Source organism: Erpetoichthys calabaricus, chromosome 4, assembly GCF_900747795.2.
Source record: "Erpetoichthys calabaricus chromosome 4, fErpCal1.3, whole genome shotgun sequence".
NCBI classification, from domain to species: Eukaryota; Metazoa; Chordata; class Cladistia; order Polypteriformes; family Polypteridae; genus Erpetoichthys; species Erpetoichthys calabaricus.
In genome coordinates, this window is record NC_041397.2 from 320,305,825 (window position 1) to 320,332,911 (window position 27,087).

The 27,087-nt window shown below is 43.3% G+C and overlaps 1 protein-coding gene across 1 annotated transcript in view; it reads right to left on the reverse strand.

Moving 5' to 3' along the window:
* Positions 1-27,087, reverse strand: part of LOC114643526 (NACHT, LRR and PYD domains-containing protein 3-like) — a 2,412,635-nt gene that overhangs the window by 185,612 nt on the left and 2,199,936 nt on the right. Inside the window, exon 23 of the mRNA XM_051925773.1 lies at positions 14,174-14,347. Coding sequence (XP_051781733.1) covers positions 14,174-14,347 — 174 coding nt within the window. The remainder of the gene's footprint in view (positions 1-14,173; positions 14,348-27,087) is intronic.

Consider the following 27,087-nt stretch of genomic DNA (forward strand, 5'->3'; position numbering starts at 1 on the left):
CACATCACAACAGTAGGCATAGAAGTCTGTTAACAACACAGCCATGGCCACACAAAGCTAAACACAAAATGGTGGTGACCATATCACAACAAGAAAAAAATGGTATTATCTGAATGATGATATAAAATATCAATAACATCAGACATGGGGTCATGTAGAAACAAAGCAGACATGGGGTCATGGAAAAAAAAGGCATAGGATCGTATAGTATCAAATGAGACATGAGGTCTTGTAAAAACCATCTACATGACTCCATGTCTAAATCTTTCTTCTAAGGGAGCATCAGCAGCCCTGGTAGCAGGCCTTTGGCTCACCTTTGTCATGTAAATTAGAATGGCACCACGGTACCTTCTCGGAAGTCCTATCTCAGCTGATTTGTTCCTGCATAATATTAGTTTGGCTGCCATCAGACGTCCCTGGATGCGAAGCGGAAGTCCTATAGGGCCGCAGAAGATCCAGCCATGCCCGGAGGAGAACTGGGAAGCCCATGCAAAACCAGCCTCAGCCCAACACCCCTCATGAAGCCTCGGTTTGGGTCTGGACTTAGAAAATTTTTTGAACGTCCTACTGCAGGATGTCCAGAGGGTAGAACCGTGGAGCCTGGGCGAAATCCACCTCATTCTGGTACTCCTCCCAAAGCCTTGTTTAGGGTATGGACTTAGAACATTTTTCGAATGTCCTACAGCTGGAGTTCCGGACGGGACGAGGGTGGGCCGGCTGTGCCTGGGGGAGAACTGTGGAACCTGGGTGAAATCTGCCCCTCCCAGGGCCACGCCTGTCTGAGGGTCACCTTTCCGATCAGGATGTGGCTCCTGTGTGCAAACAGCATGAATTGACAGAATTACATATATTATACCATCATGCAAAGTAATGACTCATTAAACCTAAAGGTCACCCATCTCAACCCGGGTGAGGGGGCCATTTGGCCATTAGTCCCTCTACTCGAAAATATTGTACAAGTCATTACAGTTCTATGTAAAAATTATGTAAATTAAGGTCCAATAACAAATAATAACTATTTCAGAAGGAGTGAAAGACCTTCTTATTGAAACAAAAAATGAGTGGACAATCGATGATGGAAGTGGCATGGACCGAACACAAGTTATCAACAGCTGCTGTCACAGATAGCTGCCAAGAGGAATCTCAATGAAAGTAGGTTGCCTTTATAAGGTGATCATTGTCCCACTTCGTAGCTCAACGAGTGGGGCAATCACAGCCCTCATGAGCCAGGCTAGAGTCTTGGACCTGGTCCAGGGTTGCTGTTCGGCAGACCCACTCCTTGGGCTCATCGACATCGGCCCCTGCACCCTATATTGAGAGCTAACATTGTTGTCTGCCATACAATGATTATGGCTGGCTTAAGACCCATGCTTGACAACGTAGGGAGAAACCATTAGGTAGATGCGGGTTGGTGATGGTAGAGCCAGCAGTGTTTGCCAGGGAGCACTGCCTCTGTCAGCATCATCACAGCCTTCCTGGGACTCATCAGTAAATCTCCCTCAAGAGTTATGGCCAAGGGTCTAACCAACCATAGCTCTTTGGGTTCACTAGTGCTGGCGGCCGGATCATTACAGATCCTGTAAAGACAAAACTTCTTAGAGGACAATGTCCATGAGCATTCTACATGAATTGCTGATAGAATCTCAACCTCCTCTTTGATCCTTACCTGAGGGGTCACATTTGTAAGGATCGGGCAAATCACACCGCCGTTCACTCTTGACACCACACATCCCGTACATAACCCAATCCTACTAAATAATGTTGTCTCTTAATTAAGATAACCAACAGAAAAAAAAAATACAACACTAGCACAGCCACTCCAACATAAATCACTTTGTTATACACACTTAACTATTACTTCACAGAACTGGAATACACACACCCCCCATCCCCCATTCCTACAATTAGACATAATACCCCTAAGATTCAGGGGACTGGGCCAGGAATTAGTACCCATAACATGAGACGTGGTCCTTTCTGGGCACGTTCCGAATTGAGCCTCCCTGGCTGTGTTCCAAAGAGGAATCTCATAATGATTACGTCCCCCAAACCATACCAAGCAGCGTTTGCTGTTCTTGGCCGTAAGGGGTGCATGCAATGCATCACTTAGATGACATGAGGACAAGGCAGATGGGCATGAAGGTCAACCAGAGGGGCACGGTTGACAAGCAACATTAAAATTTGGTATATCCCTGGCAACGGGCTCCAAACTAGACAAATGCCTCGTCATCTAATTTGTCATGCGCATGAATGGATGAACGAGATTCCCACTGTTCCTACCTACTATCTAGTGAAACCACAGCCAAGGGTACGTGCTTGGCAGAATCAGCGGGGAAAGAAGACACTGCTGAGCTGGACTCTAGTCTGGCACTGTGCAGAGACATGAGAGGCATAGAATAAGTGGGAGGCTGCTGGGCTTGCCTGGGGCACTGCCAGTAAACTACCACTACTCTTACCTGGTGAGGCAGGAGGGGGAGCTCTCCCTTCTGTCATCAAGCACCTGAGACACCCTCAGGCGTGACCCGCTCTGGGTACAGTGGCAAGTGGGGAATTGACTGTGGCAGTACACCTGTTAAAACGTAATGGAGGTGTCCTAAGGTGAGCACAGGAAGGCCAGAAACCTGCTGTGGAGCAGAAGGCCAAAAGCTCGCTTGATCTTGATTTTCAGTATGAGTACAGACCATGAAAGAGGGGCTACACGATCCTTCTGACTTTTTGGGTTTCAAGCAGGAGGTGTCAGAAAAGTTACCACAGGGATGACTGGTTTGTGGTGGCCAAGCGTTCATAGCGATGTCGCTTTTTGATCCTTCAATGTCGGCTCTTCCTATCATTGTGAAGCAGAATTCACCAAGCGTTAGATTGTTCACCCACTAACAGGGAACGTGAACTGGGTTTAGAACATTGTGAGAGAGGTTAGTTTTACCCTACTGATGATGGTGTTGTCGCAATAGCAATCCTGCTCAGTACGAGATGAACCGCAGGTTCAAACATTTAGTGTCTGTGCTTCGTTGAGGAGCCAATGGTGCGAAGCTACCATCTGCAGGATTATGACTGAACGCTTCTAAGTCAGAACTCCTCCTAAATGTGATGATATCCTAGCGCCCCGGAGACTTGGTGGGCCAGGGATAGCCGGAGGCCGCCCTCCTCGTGAGGGATGGACTGGCACAGAGGGCCATTCGAGACGGGGCTGGGGAGCAGCCCAGATAAGTAGCCGCTCCCTCTTCCTCTTCTGCACCGCAAGTTCGCAGGGAATCTGGTGCTAAATCATTCTGGGTCAGGTGTCATACGTAGCAGAGCAGCTCCCTCGCTGCGATCTATTGAAAGTCAGCCCTCAAGCCAACCTTTGTCTCCCCTTCCACTACCCCTTCCCCACGTCACCTACATGCCCAGATGATGATCCAGGGACTTTGCACACATGACAGGTCTGGTAGGTACATGAGCAGATGTCCATTTGCCTCTGGCCTGGGGCTGTGAAGTCTGATTTAAAGATGGTGGTGGGGCTGAATAGTCAAAAAGGCAGAGGGTCATGTAACTTAAAAGAGGCAGGAGTGGTATGGGGCCCAATGGAGTAGCAGAGGTCATGTAGCTGGGGAGGGCAACGGGTCATGCCAGCTGGGAGGCAGAGGGTCATGTAGCCAAGGCAAGCAGAGGGTCATGTAGTGTGCAACAGGGGCTGGAAAAAATTCTAAGTCCCCTCATGTGCAGAGGGTCAAGCAGGCTCAGAGGCAGAAGGTCATGTAGCATACGAGGCAGATGTGATGCTACCTTTGCCCACCTGTCCTGGCTACATGACACTCTTCCTGTGATTTCATATTACATTCTGTGGGGTCAGCAAAAGTGGGTTTACAGTTGTTTGTATGTATTATAATATAATTAGAATTAGAATTAGAATAATATAATTAGGGCGGCACGGTGGTGCAGTGGTAGCGCTGCTGCCTCGCAGTAAGGAGACCTGAGTTCACTTCCCAGGTCCTCCCTGCATGGAGTTTGCATGTTCTCCAAGTGTCTGTGTGGGTTTCCTCCCACAGTCCAAAGACATGCAGGTTAGGTGGATTGGCGATTCTACATTGTGTGTGTGTGTGTGGGTGCCCTGTGGTGGGCTGGTGCCCTGCCCAGGGTTTGTTTCCTGCCTTATACCCTGTGTTGGCTGGGATTGGCTCCAGGAGACCCTGTGACCCTGTAGTTAGGATACAGCTGGATGGATAATGGATGAATAATATGATTATAATGTGAACTCGCAACTGTAAGCCCACATTTGCACACCTGTGTATAATAATAATAATGTTACTTTTATTGACTACCTTTCACAAACCCAAGGTCACTTTACATACAGAGTAAAAAATCTATGTACATGTATATATATATATATCTGCCCCCTGTTCGCCAGCCCCTGTACCTGCGCTATGCGCCAGCCTCTTTGCAGTTCTGCTGCTCGGCGAATGGGGATGCGGATGTTCAATTTAAACAGATTTTTATTGTCAGAGCCGGCCTTAGGGCGAAGCGAACGAAGCGACCGCTTCAGGCCCACAGCTGGAGGGGGACCACTAGGCCCAAGGTTTTTTTTTTTTCCTGTGATGTGCAACGCTGCTGTGGAGGGCCCAATGGAGCAACAGACTCCTTCACTCCAACCTCTATTACTAATTTTTTTATATATATAATTCACGGGCAACATATTCCATCACCTAATTACTTCACGTGGATATCTCCACTCGGCACTCCAATCTTCATTACACTTCACTCAGGCCCGCACGCCTGTTGCCGCCTCCACAGCGGTAAGTTATTTTATACGGAAATCTGAATACAGTAATCCCTCGCTATATCGCGCTTCGACTTTCGCGGCTTCACTCTATCGCGGATTTTATATGTAAGTATATTTAAATATATATCTCAGATTTTTTGCTGGTTCGCGGATTTCTGTGGACAATGGGTCTTTTAATTTTTGGTACACGCTTCCTCAGTTGGTTTGTCCAGTTGATTTCATACAAGGGACGCTATTGGCAGATGGCTGAGAAGCTACCCAACCACAGCGCGTATTATGTATTAAGTAAAACTCCTCAAATATATTGTGAGCACGGGGGCTGTTCGCACCCCTAGAGGACACGACCGCTCCTCAAAAAATGCTGAAAGATTACCTTCACAGTGCTCCCTTCTTTGCTGGGCTTACATGTGGCTGCTTTGCAAGCGATATGCTTCCCGCACGGTGCTTCGCATACTTAAAAGATCAAACAGCACGTATTGAATTTTGATTGTTTGCTTTCCTCTCTCTCTCTCTCGCTCTCGCTCTGACAGAGGGGGTGTGAGCAGAGGGGCTGTACCCATACTGGCGTAGAGGATACGGACGCTCGTCTAAAAAATGCTGAAAAATGTTTGCTCCCTTCCTCGCAGCTACTTTGTCCGGCGGTGCTTCGCATACTTAAAAGCCAAACAGCCCTATTGATTTTTGTTTGTTTGCTTTCCTCTCTCTTTCTGACGCGCACTCCTTTGAAGAGGAAGATATGTTTGCATTCTTTTAATTGTGAGATGGAACTGTCATCTCTGCCTTGTCATGGAGCACAGTTTAAACTTTTGAAAAGGAGACAAATGTTTGTTTGCAGTGTTTGAATAACGTTCCTATCTCTCTACAACCTCCTGTGTTTCTGTGCAAATCTGTGACCCAAGCATGACAATATAAAAATAACCATATAAACATATGGTTTCTACTTCGCGGATTTTCACCTTTCGCGGGGGGGTCTGGAACGCAACCCCCGCGATGGAGGAGGGATTACTGTATCTCGAAAGTATGAAAACAAGCTTTAAAACCGAATAAAAATGTAAAACAAAATAATATGGATCTCATCTTCATAAAATAAAAAAAATATATAAAAAATATAAAAAGCAAAAAAAAAAGTGCTTGGCCTAGCTATTTACCTCCACGTGCTGCCTGGTGGAAACAGCAAAAGCTGGCTAAAATATATTTTTATCTGTTAATGTATCGTCACTAAAGACATTTATGCAGGCCCGCTCCGACCTCCATCACTCATACCCTTCACTCAGGGCCTTGTACGACAGTCTGTGCTGACAGCCTGCAAATTTGGCTCCTCTCAGTGTGTTACGGTTACGGTTGTCAGTGTCAAACGGAAATCGTCAAAAAGTGATGGTTGTAGATTCCGGGAAAACGCATTTCTACAGCTCAGAATGCAGGAAATCGTTTGGTGGCCGGAGCTCTGCCCCGGACCCCCTAGCTGCAGGGATTGGGACCCTTACAGGGCCCTCGGTATCAGTTTGCTTCGGGCCCGAAATTGTCTAGGGCCGGCTCTGTTATTGTCATGGGAATTGTTACATATACATAATAGAACTATTTTACATTACAGCGAGTAATAAACCATATTAAAAAAGAGTAAAATGTAATAATTTCAAAATAAATTATGTTTCCTGTTGCGTTAGAGTTATTTGGTGTGTAATACAATTTTGTTTTGTTTGGCTTTGAAATTAACACACAAATAATGTTTAACCTTACACTTTTACTGTAAAACATCAGTAAAACACAATTTTTTTAATTAAATTTTCATCATTATCGCATTGAACACCACGTATATCTGCCCGAGATTGAATTTCGTTTCTTTCTCTCTATTAAATAAAACAACTTTTTCGAATGTTTGGCTCTGAGATTTGCGAATTGTCTTTGCCAAAGCTATTGTAACGTGAAACTGTAAACGTTTTAATATGAATGACATATGAAGATCTCCTTTGGTGTCTCATGTTGTCCCCTGAAGACGTACTACATTACCTTTCTTGATACGTCCTTCTGTCTTCAGTAATTCATGTGGAGGAAGACTGGAGGTGTTAACGGTTGTGGAGATTCTCCCTGATATTGTAAGTTGATGTTTTCATCTTCCACACCATCAACACCAACTGTTTCAGCAGAGTCTATTCACCAATTTGCTGTGTGACCGATTGACATTTTTGGTGTTAATTCATTTGACTTCATCGTTTCTCGGTGCTAGGATTGCCCGTGTACTAATTTTTTCTGTTGATAACCCTTCGTGATGAAATTCTTCAATAAGATTTGATGTTACAATTTATAAGAGCTGAGAGAACACAAACTGTCTGCCAAAAGCATTCACACGAATGAGAGGTGAGATTACCGTGTGCGTGGCTGAATGTGGTTGAGAGGAGGGTGTGACTTGAAAAAATCTCATGGCCAAAGTCTCATCTCACGGGACTTGAAAAAAATCTTCCAAAAAGTCTCGTCTTGTTGCAGGATTTTTGTTATATAATAGAGAGATATATATTTTAGACATCAGACACTGGAAGCCGCTGTCAAACTGTAGCAGTGAAAAATGAAAGTTTAAGAGACCTCAATGAACTTGATCAGGAGTTTGTGTAACGTTAATGCAAATGGCCAGGAGATGTCACTAGAGAGGCGAGTGTCGAATGCTTTGAAGCAACAACACGATTTCCAACACAGTTGATTCAAATGTTTCGATCCTCTGTGAGGCTTCACTCCACCCATCACTAGCTGTCACTACCTGATTTGGACCAGAAACCCAATCTGAACCACAAAAGAAGCAGAAGAGCATCCTGGGATATTCCACGTGAAGTTTTCAACATCTAGAAACGCCTCTTTATGCTCACAGCCACCCACATATCTCAGAAGCTGGCATCATAAACTCTCTCAGTCAGCTACAGGCTGTTCTGCTTCTTGGTGTAAAAGTTGTAAACCGTGAGCGGTGCTTCTGGCTTACAGTGCTGGAGAAGAATTGCTTGCTAAAACTCAGCAGCATGTTTGTCTTTTAAAGTGGAGCGTGTAAGAGTTTCATTTACTTTGTAAAAATAACAATCAATCCATAAACACAGGAGGACACTTTCAAATCTCGTGCAGACCCTGGCACTATACGGTATGATTAACGAGTCTGCGTTACCTGCAGAAGTCGACATAAATGAAGATTCGTGAGTGGCAGTGCCAGCACAGCGAGCTCAGAGGTGATACACGTGTCACCAAATGGTGGAAGTGGTCGCTGAAATAGTGAAATAAGTTTCATTCATAGGGAAATAACAGAAGCCATCTTAAGTGCATCTTTCAGTTCTTATTGCCTGGCTATCGACATAACAGAGACAGCAATTCACATCAGCGTATCAACAATCAGAGTAAGTCCTACATTTAGACATTTCGGTAGAGTCGCACAGTTAGAAAAGACCTTCTTGGTGTCGTTTATCAGATTCACATGAGAAGACTCAGGACTTCTTCCTTCAGTCAGAAGACGTTTCCAGCTTGGACACACACATCCAGGAAACACAAGGAAGAGAGAGAATGTGAGACATGAAACTTCACAAACTCACATCAACTCCTCCTCTGTGATATTTTGTTTTATGCTGATCAGAAAATCTTATTTTAGACCAAATCAGAAGTACAAGGCTGCACTTTCATCAAGTGAGGAAGATGAGGACACCTACCAGCAGCCCTGCTACCTCCAAGATTTAATAAAAGTAAGACGTCCTGTCACTTTTAACTATTAAGTATTAAATGCTGAACATGTGATGTGTTTAATGTCCTTTTTATAAACTTGGATAGCACATAACAAAGGCAGCATCACAAAAGCTGCTAATTTGTCATTTTAATAATTTTCTCAGTCGGTGACAGAATAACTAGCACTGCCATTGTGACTGAGGCAACGATTCTCAGGACGAACATGAAAAGATAAAATCAAGGTGTCATCACACTGGAAACACGATGGGATACCCCGATGTCTGCATGTTGGTGACCTTCCTTACCACTCCGTGTGCCATCATTAGACCTGACAGACTCACACTGAAGGTGTCTTGTCTTTGCTCTGTGAACATTCTGTTCAGTCATTCAGAAGTAAAGGTCCCTGCTGCTGACGTCACATCAAGCTGTTTAAATGACACTTGTGTGTTTACAGGACCCCCTAAATGTCCAGGACCACTGACAGGTCAGCAGGTGTGGGAGTTCTGTGGGCCAACTGCTCAGCCAGATATTTTTTCCAGACTACATATCGGTGTTTCATGAATTGACTGATGACGTGTGAAGTAAACATTTGCCCTCCCAGTATTTCATTACCGTTGGACGCATTTCGTTTTTCAGGTTTAGGTTGCGTTTTATGGACCACATCACCAAAAACGGCCGTTCGGCTGAGAGGTAATTCTACACGATGACACATTCAAGCCCCTATGGATCTTATAAGACGTTCATGTGCTGTGACGACATATTTTTGTAATTTTATTTATATAATTGCATTACAAAGACCAGATGAGAAAACCCCAACTAACTGAACACTCTGATGATTTCTCATTCAGGGCCGGAGCCACAAGTGCTGCCACCAACAGCAGGTGAGTACAATAATGGGGTCCTCTCTGTGGACATACGCTGATGTCTGCATTTGAGAAACTTACTGTCACTTTACTCCAATCGTCACTCAGAGTTTGTCGTATTCATCACTAAGTTACGTCATGGGGGCTTTAACAGGTCTGGGCCGGGGGGTCTCAGCAGGACCTGCCTGATCAGACTGCGCTGGACGGTGAGTGTCGTGTACACCTAGCAGACCATCGACTGACTTGGATTATTTGTGATGTCTCCTTCTTTAGATTACTGAGGACTTCAGAACAGCAATGAGAGGAGGAGGAAGGTACAGGAGCGTCACACCGAGAAGAAAAAGGACAAGATGATGAAGATTATTATTATTATTATTACCACTAAATTTAGGATTCATATTTGAGATAAGACGGAAATCAGCAATGAACTGTTCTGTAGATAGAAGTGACATTTGAATTTGAGATGTTTTTAGTTTAGCGGAGCTCTCTTTATAAACGTAGAGGGTTAGCCGTGTGCTCTTGACTTGGATTACATTGACGTTGTTGTGCTTTGGGGTGAAGCCGAGTGACCTCAGGGATTATAAAGAAATGTGATAATTATTAGAAAATAAAGGCTGACTTTCATTCAGTTTCCATAGACATTCATTTTATTATGGGATATATTGTACCAGTTTGAAATTGTTACTGTATTAATAATATACAAAGAATAACTGTCACAGATTACACATAATAAAAGTGTCATTTGAGTTATATTTATAATGTGCTAATAATTAAACTATAAATTTAGTTTTTTAACTATTTTAAGGACATTTATTATTCACGTAAAATATAATCATAGTGGTCATATAGTAGAAAAAAAATATTTTAAGTTTATTGTAAGTATGTAACAATTAAAGACAATTTACAATTAAAGTTTTTAATGTATTTAATGTAATCTTTGACAAATGTATCCATCCATCCATCCATCCATCCATTATCCAACCCGCTATATACTAACTACAGGGTCACGGGGGTCTGCTGGAGCCAATCCCAGTTAGCACAGGGCACAAGGCAGGATCAAACCCCGGGCAGGGCGCCAGCCCACCGCAGGGCACACACACACACACACACAATTTAGGATCGCCAATACACTTAACCTGCATGTCTTTGGACTGTGGGAGGAAACCCATGCAGACACGGGGAGAACATGCAAACTCCACACAGGGAGGACCCTGGCAGTGAACCCAGATGGGTCTCCTTACTGCAAGGCAGCAGCGCTACCCACTGTGCCACCGTGCCACCTGTAATAATAGTGCACTTGTAATTGATAAAAGTTCATTCTAAATCTATTGTAAGATTGTGTTGATTTTTTAAAAGTATATATAAAGCAATACAATTTAATTTTACTGAAGTACACTTCCAATAGTCCCACTGTAGTACGTTTAACACAAATGAAGTTGATATTGTGTACAGTTTAAATACATTTAGCACAGAATGAGTTGCTCCAGCGTCACACATTTAAATCTAAATATCATCAGTCCTGGCCCAAGTTTATTTCTCGTACCTCAGCACACTTGTGTTTATTACACTTCAGAATACAAAGAGCAGTAAAGATGAGAAGACGACGAGCAGGTAGGGAGGTGAGGGGCTGCGAGGACAGAAAGTGACGGGCGTGGGTGACGTGACACTCCGGTGTGTTTGGTGACTCGCTCAGCTGGTTTGGATGTTAGGACATTTGAAACTTCTCAAGTCACTTCATCAAAGGGTCCGTTGTCACAGTTTCTCTTATTTCATATTTTATTAACCGTGAGTCACATTCACAAATCACAGCAGTCACAGTGATGGAGGCAGCTTCTCTTTGTCACCAATAACTGAGGATGTCATCCATCTTTACGTCTTCACACCGACACACACGTGTCACTGATCTGCTCAAACCTGAACTGAGGCTCAGCGGAGTGAAGGTCTGGTGGTCTTTTTGTCCATGAAGATCTCCTGTCCCCCCAGGACAGACACTACAGATGATGCCAGCCAGTCAAGATGGCTCTAATGACTCCTACAAGATGACTGACCTTAGAAACACAAATGTCTGTCCTTGTTGTGTTGTCCATCTGCTTTTCTTCTTCATTTTCTGTAGATATGGCCGCGCTCTGCTGTCTCCCATTCCTTGTCTTTTTAATAAGAGACTCTGGGGGTTCGGCTGTCCTGTTGCTGTTAGCTCTGACTGCAGTATTTGACCCAGCTGACCATGACATCCTCATCACTCGTCTTGGCTCAGTCACACCTCACAGGCAGAGGCTTTTAGTCAGGGTGGGCCACCTCTCCTCCTCATCCTCATCCCCTCTATTCTGCGGCCTATTCTTTATTTCACTGTACATGTTCCTCTTAGTATCCATTTTTAAATAACTCGATATTTCTCTCCACGGCTACACAGATGACACTCTGACGTATTTTCCACTCAGCAGATCCAAACCAATTCTCTTAACCCTTTATTGGAATGTCCAGAAGACATTAAGACATGGAGGTCACCTCATCCTCTTAGTCTACATGACATACAAACAGACCTTGTGTGTTCTGGACCTTCTGACCTCACTTGTGCTGCTACAGTTCATCTCGGCCCCTTGACCACCGACTGTAAACCCCTCACAGACAATCCTGCTGTGATTTGTGATAAACAGATGACCTCCTCCTCATCCTCGTCTGTCCTCGTCCCCCTCGTGTCACTGATTGTCCTTCACTTTCTAACTCTCTCCTCTTTGTCCCCCCTTGTTCATCTCTCTGTTTGTTTTCTTCTCACTGTTCCTCTTTTTCTAACCCAGCTGTCCTGTAGAAGCCCACCATCAGGTTGGGGTCCCCCACTCGTTTCCTTTAGACCCTCATCCCACTCCCACTCTTGTTTTATTTTCCAGTTTCTTTCTTAATTCCCAGTTCAGTTTATTCCCCTCTGTTTCTCCATCCAGTTTCTAAGCCCCCTCATTCCAGTTCAGGTGGTGGTCCCTCAGTGGCCGTCTGTCCACATCAAGTCAGGACCCCACCCTGGACGGCGCCAGTCCATCCCATCTCCACACTCCTCCATGTTCTCCTCGTCTTTTCTCTTATTTCTTTTTTAATGGCTCACTTGTTCAGGCCGCTGCTCACTACGAGGACTCGACTGGAGGGGACGGTGAAGTGGAGACGACGGAGTAAAAAAGAAAATCAAAATCAAAACTGAGCCTCGTGGGAGTTAAAGTGTCACCAAAGGACAATCAGCAGGTGGCAGAAAGGACTTGGGGGACACGGAGCAGACACGGGTTCAAATGACACCGAATGACGATGGAGACGAGCGCTGATGGCGTCCTGTGATGGACCAGCGTCCTGTCCAGGGTTTGTCACAGCCTCGTCCCCAGTGTCACTACAGCCTCAGGCCCCCTGTCACCCTACAGCTGGACTGTCCACCTCTCTTTGCTCCTCGGTGGGACAGGTGACTTGGGGGGCTTGTTAAAGGATGACCCCCACTGCTTTACTGCCTCTAGTGGTGAAACTCGGGGGTCTGCAGGTCCGAGTCTGCTTGAGTTTTGTCACTAGTTGAGGGTCTCAAGGTGTTAAAAATAAAAGTGACGTTAAAGGAGGAGCACACAGGCTGAGGGGACACGGAGAGTTTATTAAATGAAGAGCAGAGCTGAGAGGAGAAGAAAAAGAAGAAAGAGGAGAATTTAGGGGAGAGTGGATGGGGGGCTCCGTCACTGACAGGGGGGTCAGTCTGATCACCAGAGCCGGTGTTCTAACGACACATCCTACCCATCGAAATGATCTACTCACTGATGTTACACATGCGCAGACCAAAATTACACAACTTTTCTCGAAGCTTACCAACTGTTCATCGATCTGTCCTACCTAGTGTTGAACTTTGAGGTAAGTGTTACTGTATTTCTGTATTTATTTATTTATTTATTTATTTATGTATTTACTGTATTTGTTACTGTATTTAGATATATCTATCGAAATAAAAAGTTTATCAAATCGTCAGAACGCAGGGTTTCCCATGTGATGATAGTCAGCTGACATCCAAGCCTGCTCAGCTCCTGCTGTAGTGACCACAGGTTCCTCTTCTCACTCTCACTGATCTCGTTGTTCTGAAGCCTGTGAGGAGACACAAGTGTGAGTTACAAACAGCAGGGTGCGCCACACACACAATGGACTGTCACACTGACACGCTCCCTGATGTCACCCAGAATTCTTCTCAGTGTCTGTGCTCATCTAAGTCACATGACGTGTGTGTCGGCCTGTCAGTCACTCAGTCGACTCACAGATTGATCAACATCCTCTGAAGGCCTGCTGGTCGTGTCACATTTCATAAAGATGGTGGTCTGTCCAGTTGACGTGATGTTGTCCCCTCTGTCCCCCTGCGGTCACTTCCTGTCTGTCTCTCTAGTGCTCCGTCTCTCTTCATTTTCTCTTCTCCTCCTCGTCACTCTCATGTCTTCTCTCATTTCGTCTCCTGCTCGTCTCTCATCCTCCATCTTGTTTCTTCCTCTTGTCCACTGATCCCCCTGTCTGCTGCTCTGCTCTTTCTTGTTTGTTCCAAATGACCTTCAGCCCCCAGACTGTCATGTCCCCTTCTCCTCCTGTCCACACTGATTGCTGTCCTGATCGCCCTGTGTCCTTGTCCCCCTGTCTCTGGCTGGACACTCAGCTGCTGTCCATTTCTTCTTTTTCTTGTCCATCTCACACTCCTCCTCCTCCTCATCTTCCTCTGTCTGTCTCTCCTTATCTTTGTTGTCCTTCCTGTCTGTCACCTCAGTCAGCTCCACTTGTCACTGTCACTCTGGTCACTCCATGTGCTGTCATGTGATCAGCCCGCCCATCAATAACACATTCACACCCCCCACCCCTCCCCCTCTTTACTCACCCCAGTGTCACTAATTTACAGTTGTCACTCCTGAGCCCCTCACTCAGCTTACGAGCCCCTGAATCTCGCAGGTTGTTGTTGTTCAGGTCCAGTACAGTCAGCCGTGATATTGGAGACGAGAGGACCGAGGAGAGAGCTGAGCAGCAGGCCGAGGTGAGACCACAAGACCTCAACCTGTGGAGAAGAAGAGAGACGAGTGAGGACAGACAGATAGACAGAAGGACACACAGCACAAGGGCTCAATGACTGTGCCATCTTCACTGAAATGCACTTTGACCCTGAGACCACCACTGTCCTTATAAGGTAAGGCGCTATATACCTGACAGCGTCTTCTGCCTTCCTGCCACACTGACTGGTGACAAGTTACTCAAAGTGACATGTGGACACTGGACAGGATTGTGAAGGACATGAGGCTGACAGTGTCCTGCACTCGAGGGTCCAGACAGACTTGTCAAAGCCGATGACAGTGGAGGGACCACCTTGGATTTGTGTCTGTAAATGAGGACTCAGCACATGGAGGGGCTTTGACTGATTTGCAGGACCCCATCCACAGATTCCTGTTAGACACGTCGGTCACTGCTGGACATTGGAGAGCGTGACACTCGAGTGTCTGTCATGGTGGGCTCTCCTGATGTCAGACCACTTAGACGATGAGGACCCTCTGTCTGTCTATTGTGACAAAGACTGGACTGACTGTGTGATCAGTGACATAATGGACAGGGTGGACAGGACTGACATGTGACACTTCTGACACTCACATGTCACATGCTGACCGGTGCCACTGACCAGCTGACCTCAGTCCACTAAACACCTTACTGCTGGTGACCTCAGTTTTCTTATTTCTCTCCTAATTTGTAATAAAGCCAGTGGACGAGCTCTGAATGGACACTCAGCATCCCAAAGTCCAGTCCTATGGGCACAGAGGTGGTCTGAGCGGACTGTGAAGTGACCCCCATTACTGCTGACCACTGCTGTCCACTCCCAGCTCTCCTCTGACCTGAGCTGCCCATTCAGAGCAAAATGGCAGAGTGACCTGCTAGCATCGCCACCTGCTGGTAGGTGTTAGAAATGACACAATTGACATCTCAGTGACATCAAACCACACAGAGAATTAAAGAAAAAGACAAGAAGGACAGCAGCTGGGCCACCAAAAGAGAAAAGAATCAGAAGATCACAAGAAGAACACGTCAGGGGCTCAGAAAAGGACGAGAATCATCAGGAATTCAGCAGTCCGGACCACCAGCATTAACTCACCTTTTAAGATCAGGAAACAAATCAAAAGAACAACAACACATCCCATAATAAACAGGCAGAATATGAGAGAATGTGAAAGAAAACCAAACAATCGTCTCTTCATAGCTCAGTCCTAAATCACAAGCAAATCCTTTTAGTTCTGAAGATACAAGTGAAGCCCCCCATGGCAGCCTGTTTGAGGGGTTGTTTTGTCTTGATAGAGTAATATATATTGCTCTACTTTCCCCTATTGTATTATTAATATGTAGCCTTAGAATGCCTAATCTCACAGACTTACCACTGTTTATAAGGTATTATTGTATATAACTTATCCCCACCTTCCCTTCTATATCTATAACCTCAGGCAATTAGATGTAGTAAAAAGGCAAGCAGAAGTTAAGTTACACATAAAATAATGTATTACTGATAATATTCATAAATAATAACAAAATGCAAAGTACATTTGAATATTGGCAACCATTCAACCTGATTAAATGATGATATGTAGTTCAGGCGGCACACAGACTTGTAGTTACTTAAATGTCTCTAGTTAAGGCATCATTGGTGCTCAGCTTTCAGCCACATGTCTGTTCAATATGGCTGTTGAGCTGTGCTCTTCATTGTGTTGTCTTCATCATCAGGTTAGCAAGAGAGATGCTTCTTTCAGATGTTGGTTAGTAAGAGAGAGATTGTGAGGTTAAACACATACATTTATAGATGTTCTGTCCAACCCCGAGAGCCAATAGCACATCGTGGTACTTAAAGGCTTCTGAACCAAGCCAATTCCAAACAGCCATACTTCAGACCAATGGGGAAATAGAACATCTTAAGACCTGCCACCAAACCATATGTTAAAGTACACCTTAGCCCATTTGCGGGGGTAGAAATGACTTTAGCAAGGAAACACTTGCCAAACTGGTTTAAAACACACATCCCCCAAATCCTGTCGTAAAATTCAAACAGACCCATTCCTAAGGGGGTGGGGGGTGGGGTTAAACACTAAATTACATTCCTTTGCCTAAATTAGAAATAAAGACATGCAAAACATTTATCAAATTATATGTAAAAGCTCACATCACAATACTCCACCCCGATGAATGTTTTGTACAATGTCTTTATAAACAGTCTTAATTGTTTAAAGTGTCTGTTGCATAACTTGTGCTTTGGTTTGCAGTATTTGCTCTCCCAGTGTTAAAAGTTGTCCGTGACCATTTGTCCATTACATATCTTCTTTATTTCAAAGACAATCTGAAGAACTTGGATGCGCTCCTGATGACTTGTATCTGCTCCGGCTTGCTTCAACTGTTCCTTTAGCTTTCTGCAGTCTTCATATGTCATCAGATCTGGTGGTTCAAAATGAGACAAGTCCACACCTTCCACTAAACTAGCCCACTGAAATTTAGTCTGTTGTGTGAATTCCTAAAACTGACCTGGTTTTGTGTCTAACTGATAATTAGACTCCTGTCCCAAACTATCTGTTTAAGCATATGCAGCTGTACAATTAATATCACAATTTGAAAGGTAACATGCCACAGGTGCCAGTACAACCACTTCTGCCCAAGTGAGAGCACATGTGCCACTGCATAAACTGTTCACAAACCAACATCTGTGGCCCCTCTTCTGGGGTTGACTTAGTTGCTTCTTGTGCTTTCCTACCCATGGTGCAACTCTTGACTGCCATCAGCCTTTACCAGTATAGGCTGGCATCAGCACCATGAGACATCACAGCTATGCAACTCTCATCATTCCCCCTGTAGGCCACCCCTAGAGTTGTTTACTCGCCATATGCATACTCGTTGTGCTAAACACCTCAGTTCAGAATTGGCCCACTGGTCCTGTGCCTGTACCACAGCTGACAACCTCAGCAGGGCTTCCGTATTTTCCCAATTAGATTATACCTAAACATCGGAGCCCATATGACTTGCAAATGTACCAGCTGCACCTGCTTTCCTGAAATGTTCACCAATTTTCTTAGTATACATTTTCCTTAATAATAGTATTAATTATATTAATTGTCCCACTTAATTAATTAATACCCAGAATGTATACTTTATGAACCCAAAATTAATCCCCTTATTTTGGCTTTCCTAACTGGTTTGTTCAGTTTCCACCCCTTGGAATATAAATTAGCTGCAGTAATGAACAAACCTTTCCTTTTAAACTATAGCTATTCTGACTAGTCCTATTATTATGTGACTTGTGGACTTGTTACTCACTTAAACCCCAGTAAGTGTCTTTTTCTTGCTGTCTCTTCGGTTCTTCTTCATGTCTTTGTCTTTAGTCTTTGCTTGTTGTCTTTTCCTGTTTCTTTTTTTTCATTCCGCTATGTAGGCAAGTCTGCAAAATGGAAGGTGACAAAGCAGTTTCTGTCCATCTCATCTTCTTGGTTGTTATCCTGGTGCCAACACTCAAACTTTGCTTCCAGGCATTCATTGGAACAGCTTGGCCACTAGTGCCACTCTGCTCCAATGTGCTAGTTGTAACCTAATCTCCTGCATTGATTTACACTGCTAATTGCCTTCACTATTTATTACCTGCACCAACCCAAAGTCCGTAAAACCTTACAATAGAAGTAGCACTATTACAAAAGGCCAGAAAATTGAAACAGAAATAACTATTTTCCCTTTCCTGTCTTCCTGCGCTACCCTTCTATTTTTTTTTCATTGCCTGTGTGTCCTTTTTTTATTTTATTGTATGGTAACTGCTACCTGAAAGTGTGGACTAAAACCTCTCTAAAATCCCAATTCTAAATCCAGCATCTCTCCTAAAACTGACTTTTGTTCTTCACTCAAGACCAGCTCATTTTTCTCCATGTTATTACAGGGAGATTCATAGGCTGTCTTTTTCAACAACTGGTCAGTCAGGTTTTGGATTATTCAACCGAAGTGTGTGTGCTTTTTAATTCCTGCTGGCCCCAGCACAGCTGTTAGGACTTTCACACCCCTGTGCATTCCTGACTTGCTGCCTGGGCTTGTAAAACTTCCTGCTGCACCGTCCAACCATCCTTTGTTCTTTGGCTTGTCCTGATTCATTCAAACCAAATCCTAAACTGGTGCACTTTCTTTCCAACTCAGCCATTCTTGCATTAGCACATTCAGACCTTTCACACACAAACACTTGAATTCCATTAATTTCCATTGTTGTTTGTTTTAATTCCACACTTCCTTTACTCATTATCTTTAAACCATTATCCATTTCATGCCCTCTAGTCAACAACTGCCATTCACACTCACCAGCTTCTTTGCCTTCTATCTGATTTCTTTGTCCTAAATCAAATTTCAGTGCAGCACTGGTTACCTTTCCTAACAGTGGTGAAATATCTATTGGTGTAGCATGTTCTTTAAACACTGGACAGACCTCAGAATCACCTGGAGATTGTGGTGCAATGGAGAATAATAATGGAAGAAAACATCCTTGCAGTTTTCCCTTCCTTTCATCTCTCTCCTTTTCCTCACACTCACATTCCCACTCTTTTTCTGAGCACCCATCTGTCTCAGGTAAGTCACCCACCCATGTTTTAGGGTTCCAGTAAGATCCCATTACTATTGCCCTAACTTTCACCATGGGTGGTTTTCTCTCCTTGTTTCCCCTGCTTTCTGTGTTTTCCACTTCAGCAGTGGGTGTTCTACATGCTAGCACTTCACAATTATCACACTGAGTGTTACATCTTTCAAAACTCTCACACAACATTCCGCAACTTTCATTCACTTTGCTATTTCCTTTCTCACACTGATCGTCTTTATTACCAATAATACAAGATAGTAAACCTCTTATAACAGCAGCTGTCTTCTTTATACCTGATCTCTGTTTTCCTGCTTTTAATCCTTCCAGCCCCCTTCCATTTTGTGGCCTGCTCAGCTCAGCTTCTGCTTTCTGTACCTGCACTACAGGTTTGCATTTCTTAGCTTTAGCCTGCTTGCTTCTGCCACTCCACTGCAAGATGGCTGACTTTAATATAAATTTAGGCATTTCTAAGTCTACAATTATAATCTAATACAATTTGCCACCTTCGTTATGGGTTGGCCTACTTTTGCCCCTGTAAGCAAACATACACATATATACACCAAGATCCTAAATAAATAAGTGCCGTATGAATGATGCATGCATGTTCCACCACTCTCTAGCACTTTAATTAGGGACTCACTATCACCAGCACTAACAAACATGCGGGTGTCCTCGTGACACACATGAAGTCTCTACACTTTGTTGGTTATATTCCATTCAGCAACCAAACAATGTTTTACTTCCACCGCATTTGTACACTGGATGCCCTAAAATTCACATACATACTGTATACACACATATACATCAACAGTATTTGCAAACAAGGTGCAAAACATGGTTACCCCAAAATCCTGCCCGACTATGCCAATTGTTTTGTCTTGATAGAATAATATATACTGCTCTACTTTCCCCTATTGTATTATTAATATGTAGCCTTAGAATGCCTAATCTCACAGACTTACCACTGGTTATAAGGTATTATTGTATATAACTTATCCCTACCTTCCCTTCTATATCTATAACCTCAGGCAATTAGAAGTAGTAAAAAGACAAGCAGAAGTTAAGTTACACATAAAATAATGTATTACTGATAATATTCATAAATAATAATAAAATTCAAAGTACATTTGAATATTGGCAACCATACAACCTGATTAAATGATGATATGTAGTTCAGGCGGCACACAGACTTGTAGTTACTTAAATGTCTCTAGTTAACCCCCCCCCCCTGTCCTGCAAAGACGAGTGTACAGGTAGAAAAGAACTGAAAATCTCACACTGACCTTTAAGTATTTTGACACTCTTGATATCCTTCTGACCTGTCATTGTTTACACACGTCTTAAACAACTATTATCATACACTGATCATTTCTGTATTATCTATATCTATTAGTTATTATTTATTTCATATATTACATATCTTACACATCGATATTGCTGCTACTTCTTTGTCTTGTCTTTGCACAATGTCTCGTCTTGTTTATGTTTTAATTTTTATTTAAATTTTAATTCTATTTTTAAATTATTATTTGCACATCATGTTGTTACACTGTGGACTCTGAGCTTCGCAATTTCGTCTATCTGTATACTTGTATATGTTTGAGATGACAATAAAGTTCACTTTGACTTTGACACTTTGACTTTGACTTAAGGCATCATTGGTGCTCAGCTTTCAGCCACATGTCTGTTCAATATGGCTGTTGAGCTGTGCTCTTCATTGTGTTGTCTTTATCATCAGGTTAGCAAGAGAGATGCTTCTTTCAGATGTTGGTTAGTAAGAGAGAGATTGTGAGGTTAAACACATACACTTATAGATGTTCTGTCCAATCCCGAGAGCCAATAGGACATCATGGTACTTAAAGGCCTCTGAGACAAGCCAATTCCAAAAAGCCATACCTCAGACCAATGGGGAAATAGAACATCTTAACACCTGCCCCCAAACCATATGTTAAAGTACACCTTAGACTATTTGTGGGGGTAGAAATGACTTTAGCAAAGAAACACTTGCCAAACTGGTTTAAAACACACATCCCCCAAATCCTGTCATAAAATTCAAACAGACCCATTCCTAAGGGGGAAGGGGGGGTGGGGGTTGAACACTAAATTACATTCCTTTGCCTAAATTAGAAATAAAGACATGCAAAACATTTATCAAATTATATGTAAAATCTCACATCACAACAGGGGTCCTGATTCTCGAGGTCCGACCACATAAACATCACAGTCTGAGGGCCAACGCGATTCTCTCAATGACTTCTTCAGGGCAAACAATAAAACATAACACACATTACTAAATAAATCCTAAAAAGTCACCTCTGTGACAATGACAATGACGTGTGTGACATTAAAGAGTATTGGCGTCCACTGTAGCTGTCCCCGTGTGTCCTTGATGTCACATTAGGATACGCTGGTTAAGGCCGATGTCTGCAGACACTTTGGAACATTCAAATGAGGACATGTCCCCTGTTCAAGGTGCAAGAGTTGTAATAAAGGGTGACACCATTGTCATCAACCAAGTGACGATTTGTCTAAGAAACAGGCGAGACTCGAGCCGTGAGGGTAGAATACACAACAATGAGGTCATGTCACAAGTCTGATGTGCAGGACACCAACAGAGGTGCACATGGACATCAGGAGCAGAAAAGTGATGTCAGACAGGGGCTGAGCAAATGTCACTTTGTCACTAAGGGTCACAAGAGGGGACAACTGAAATCAGAAACAAACAGAAAGTGCTGGGGATTGTGATGGACACTTGAGTCCACAAGAAGTGAACTGGAGTGTCAAGATAGATAGATAGATAGATAGATAGATAGATAGATAGATAGATAGATAGATAGATAGATAGATAGATAGATAGATAGATAGATAGATAGATAGATAGATAGAACCAAAAAAGAACAAGGACAAACATCAATATATTAAAAGTACACACACAACAAAAAGTATTATAAATAACCAATACAAAGAAATAAAAAGTAAAAAAAATATTCAATCCCTATTCACCCCGTGTAACCCCACACACAGTTATCATTTATAATATTTTAGATTTTCTCATCTCCCCCCCCCCAGTGCCCTCCTCATTTATCTTCATAATAAATAAAACTAAGGCCCAGTCAGCCCCGATTCCCAGTGTTGTTCACAGAGAATCACTTGCTACAAATAACTCCAATTTTTACAATATTCCAACAGTGAGTTATAAGTTGATTTTCAGTTCTCCCTCCTCTATAGCACACAGTACCCCTTTTGTATGCCACACATCCTCTAAATGTCCATTTTGTGTATTAGTTTATAGTAAGTAAATTCCAGTTTGATCCTCAAGTGAATATTCAGCCTAAACAGTAACTCGATGTCCACAGTTCCTTTCCCACACTGTTTATTTTTCCTACTTTAAAATGGCTAGTTTTGCTTCACCCAGCAAAAAGTTCATCAACTGTGTCCTGTGCCTGTTGTTCTTATTGTTAGCGGCCCCATAAATAAACATCACAATATTAAAATCTGATCTTAGTTTTTTACACAAATCAGTTAAAAACTTGAAACTCCCAATCTTAAACATGATGCAAACAGATGAAAAACTGTTTCCCTTTGCCCACAAAAATCACATCTGTCATCCTCTGTAAGTTTGATTTCTTTTTAAAAAGGAGTTTGTGGCTACGACACTGTGCCCAATCCTCCATTGTAGGTCGGCTGTCCTTTTGTTGCTCGGCAGGCTTGTACAGCTCCCTCCAGGCCGGCACCCTCCCACCTACTACCCCTAAATGTTCCCTCCATTGCGAATTAAAGATTGTCTTCAGGGAAGGAATATGAATCACTTTCACACAATATTGATAAAGATCTTTTGTTGACAGAGACATGAATGACACCACATTTCCTTTGTCAAATGTGATAATCGAGTTTTTGGTGATGGAGTTGACATCGACATTAGGACAGACCTGTAGATCTGTGCTGGTGGTGCTGATGGAGTCCTCAAGTTCGTAATGTTCTTTGGCCACAGAAGAAAGAAAGCCCTCGATCATCCACACTGACTTCACGCCTAAAATTGAAGCCAAACCTGAAGGCTCCACAAATGTCTGTTGCTCCTTATCATATATGTGGCTGATTCTTAAAATCCCATTTTTAATCAATAGATCAGTAAAACTTTTACTCCTCAGTTGACAGCATGAGAACAGCGAGTTTAAAATCAAAGGCTCATTGTGCAACCAACCTGATGACCTGAAATGTCTTTTAAAAACAAGATGCCAGGTCAATAAAGCACCCCTATAAAATTTGGGTAACACTGAAAAGTCCATTTCATTAATTTCCATTACCAAAAGCTGCTTGTCAAATCCATAATCCCCTACTCGAAAAAAGAAATGAAGTGCCAAATCCTTCCAAATCAGATGGTGACAACCAAAAAAAAGCTTCTGAATTACCAGGAGTTGAAAGTCTGCGACCTTTGAAGGCACATCAATGAGTCCTGACCTCCTTGTTCCACTGGTTGGCTCTGTCGCAGCCAATGCAGACCATCCCAAAAAAAATCAACCAACAGTTTTTGGATCTTATGTAACATCCCTGGAGGAGGATCTCCACACATGAGTTTATGCCAAAGCATTGATGCAACTAAGTTCACCACAATTACTCTCCTCTAAAAGACAGTTTGGCAACAATCCACCTTCATTTGTTCAGCCGAGCACTGACTTGATCCAAAATGCCACCCCAATTACTCTCATCCAGTCCTTCACCTCCCAACATCACCCCAAGGTAACGAAAACACTTCCTGTTCCAGGTTAGATTTGCAGGAAGATTTGGAGGTGGATGTTCAACCCAAGAGCTGAGTCGGAGAGCATTGGTCTTAGCCCAGTTGACTTTAGCTGAGGAGATGCTTTCAAACGTTGTTTGGCACGAAACCACCACATTGGCATCATGGTCAGATTTGACAAATATAGACACATCGTCTACATAGGCCAAACATTTGGCAGTGACCATTGGGCGAGAATGGAGATCCACACCCTTCAGTCTCTGCATAATCTGATAAAGGAATGGCTCAATCGACAAATAGTACAACATCCCTGATAAAGCGCACCCCTGTCTAATCCCCCTCTTGACCAGGAAAGGGGCACTCAATGTGCCATTAATCTTTAAAATACCAAAAACCTTAGTATACAAGAGTCTGATCATTTTGATAAAATTTTCCCCAAACCCAAAGCATTTCAAGGTGTTAAACAAATATCTGTGATCAACTCTATCAAAAGCCTTCTCCTGATCAATAGATAAAATTCCCAGATTGACGCCATACATTTTGGACATTGCAATCACATCACGCATGAAAAAAATGTTATCAAAAATTGAGCGGTCAGGTAGACAGTAAGCTTGACAAGAATTAACCACCAAACTCATTACAGTCCTCAGACGGTTTGCCAAAGTCCTGGAGAAAATCTTATAGTCTGTACAGAGCAGACTCACGGGACACCAGTTCTTTATTTGACACAGATCCCCCTTTTTTGGAAGCAGAGTGATCACCGCTGTTCTGCAGCTCAAGGTAACTCCCCATCTCTCAAGCTTTCCATGAACACTGTATGCACATCAGCCCTAGTAAAGGCCAGAACTGCCTGTAGAACTCAACGGGAAGGCCATCAATCCCTGGAGACTTTCCTGTGTTTAGATGGGACAGTGAATCCGACATTTCCTGAAAAGTTATATCAGAGTCCAGTTTTAGCTTAAAATCATTTGGGATTGTAGGAAGTCCATTGAGAAAATCAGCCATTGCCAAATGATCAATAGAATCGTCCCTAAATAAATTAGTATAAAAAGAAACAGCAAACTCTCGGATGTCTTCAGTGGAGCTCAGTTAATAATAATAATAATAATTCATTACATTTATATAGCGCTTTCTCAGTACTCAAAGCGCTATCCACACAGGGAGGAACCGGGAAGCAAACACACAATCTTCCACAGTCTCCTTATTGCAAAGCAGCAGCACTACCACTGCACCACCTGTGAGTTCTCTCCCCTTTGCATTGTGCAGCATGTGAATCAGTTTGCTTTGGCCTTCTTTCTTCTCCAACCCAATGAAAAATTTTTTAGGTGCATCCAAATGATTTATATTTTGAAAACGTGACCTCACCAGGGCCCCTTTTGCACGTAAATCCAAAAGATCAGCAAGAGAACGTTTTTTAGATGTTAGAGCAGAAAAAATCTCCTCATCAAATCCCTTTTGTAAGCTTCCTGCAGTTTCAAAATGTCTTCTTCTAAGGCTTCCATGTTCAGCAGGCACTTTCGAGTGACTTCATGTGTGTATTGTTGACAAAAAAGCCTTTATCTGGACTTTCAAAATGTCCCACCACTGCTTGAGTGAATCAAATCTCGATTTGGTAACAGTCCACTGCTTCGAAAAAAACTCAAAACATTTGACAAAATGCACGTCTTCTAGTAGTGAAACATTGAAATACCAGAAAGTTTTGAAAAAAGGTTTCTTTTTAGGGATGACAACTTTCAACCCCACCAAACAATGGTCAGAAAAGCCAACAGGAGAGACAGAGACAGAAGTGACAGTGTTCAGATTGTGACTGGGACAGTAAAAGCGATCTAATCGAGCCATAGAAATATTTCCATTCCATCCCTTCACTCAGGTGTACTGTCTGTCTGATGGGAATTTATGACGCCAGACATCCATGAGATCTGCCCGTTTTAAAAGGGCCGCTAGGACTTGAGCAGAGCCAGGATGAGGTTCAACGCCATTGTGATCTAACATGTAATTAACTGTGTAATTATAATCACCAGCCACCAGCACCAACTCGCCATTAACAAAAGAATCGACCACCTTTCGTAACGATTCAAAAAAACAAATCCTTTCTCTCCCGTTGGCAGGGACACAGACATTAATGAACACCACATTCTGATCCCCGTCTTTGATCTGAACCACTAGCAATCGTCCAGCCACCACCTCACTGATGGCAGTGACCTGGAATTGTACAGATTTTGAGAACAATACAGCCACCCCAGCACTAAGACTAGAACCATGGCTAAGAAAAACCTGACACCCCATTCTCGTAGCCAGTCTGGTTGATTCTGAAGGTCAGAATGGGTCTCCTGGAGCAGGCTGACATGCAATGCTTTCTGTTCTAGGAATTTAAAAACCATAGCCCTCTTTGTCCCTCCTCTACAGCCATTAACATTCAAACTCCCAATGTGAAGTGACTACCAATAGGAGTCCACAGTAGAAGACACCACACCATACAAAGGAGCTGACTAAAGAGACAATCCATTATTTTGAGTTGAGTGACTTGAGCACTTTCCTGATAACATACTTTAATCGGGTTGCTTCTTTTTGCTCCATGCCTAACTGAACTGGTTCACACATAACTCTTTGTGCACACGAGAAATAACTGCAGGTCTGGAAAATGATCTTCAACCTTCACTCCTTTCTTGCCATCAATAAACTCCAAAAAAGTCCTAATACTGGCCGTACTATAACTACCTCTTAGCAGATACTGAGAGGTGTCAATGTCACCCTCACCCTCCACATTGTCCCTTAACTCGCTTGTGATGTCACTTTGGTTTGTCACACCCTGGCTAAGTTCCTTAGATGACTGATTTTACACAAGGCTTTTCTTTGCCTGTCCTCTATCCATTGATTGCTCCTTTCTTTTTCAAGTGTAAACTTTAACGGGTTCGTTGCTTGCACTCACTACTTCACACACTCCACTCCGCCATCAGTCTCGGCTCTCACACATCTCTGCACCTCAGCAGTCCCCTTTAATGATCTCTCCGGCAGGAAACTATAATCGGAAGTGTTCACTTCTACACTCGTATCAGTGATCTGAGGCTTATTTACATCTGGGACCAGTGGTGCTGCTTCTCCCAAGCAAACTGCCGCTGCCGCCACCCCAGTGCTGTTGACCTCAGGCAATACGTGAACTTCAGTCGGTGTGCTCTCTGCCGGCTCACGGGGCTCAGGACTGACTTGTAGGCGATCAGCTGAACCGCCGGCCTTGGCCGACATATCTGCAATACTTTGAAGCAGACTCTTCTCAGGAGCCGCCGTCCCCAAAGTACTAAGAGGCTGATCACAAACAACACCCGCTGCAGCCATCGACTCCTTCATATCAGACTCACACTCATCCATACTTTCAACCTCTTCACCACTCTCAGATTCATGCTCACTGTCATCAGTGTTCTCTTCATCTAAATTCTCCTCAGGT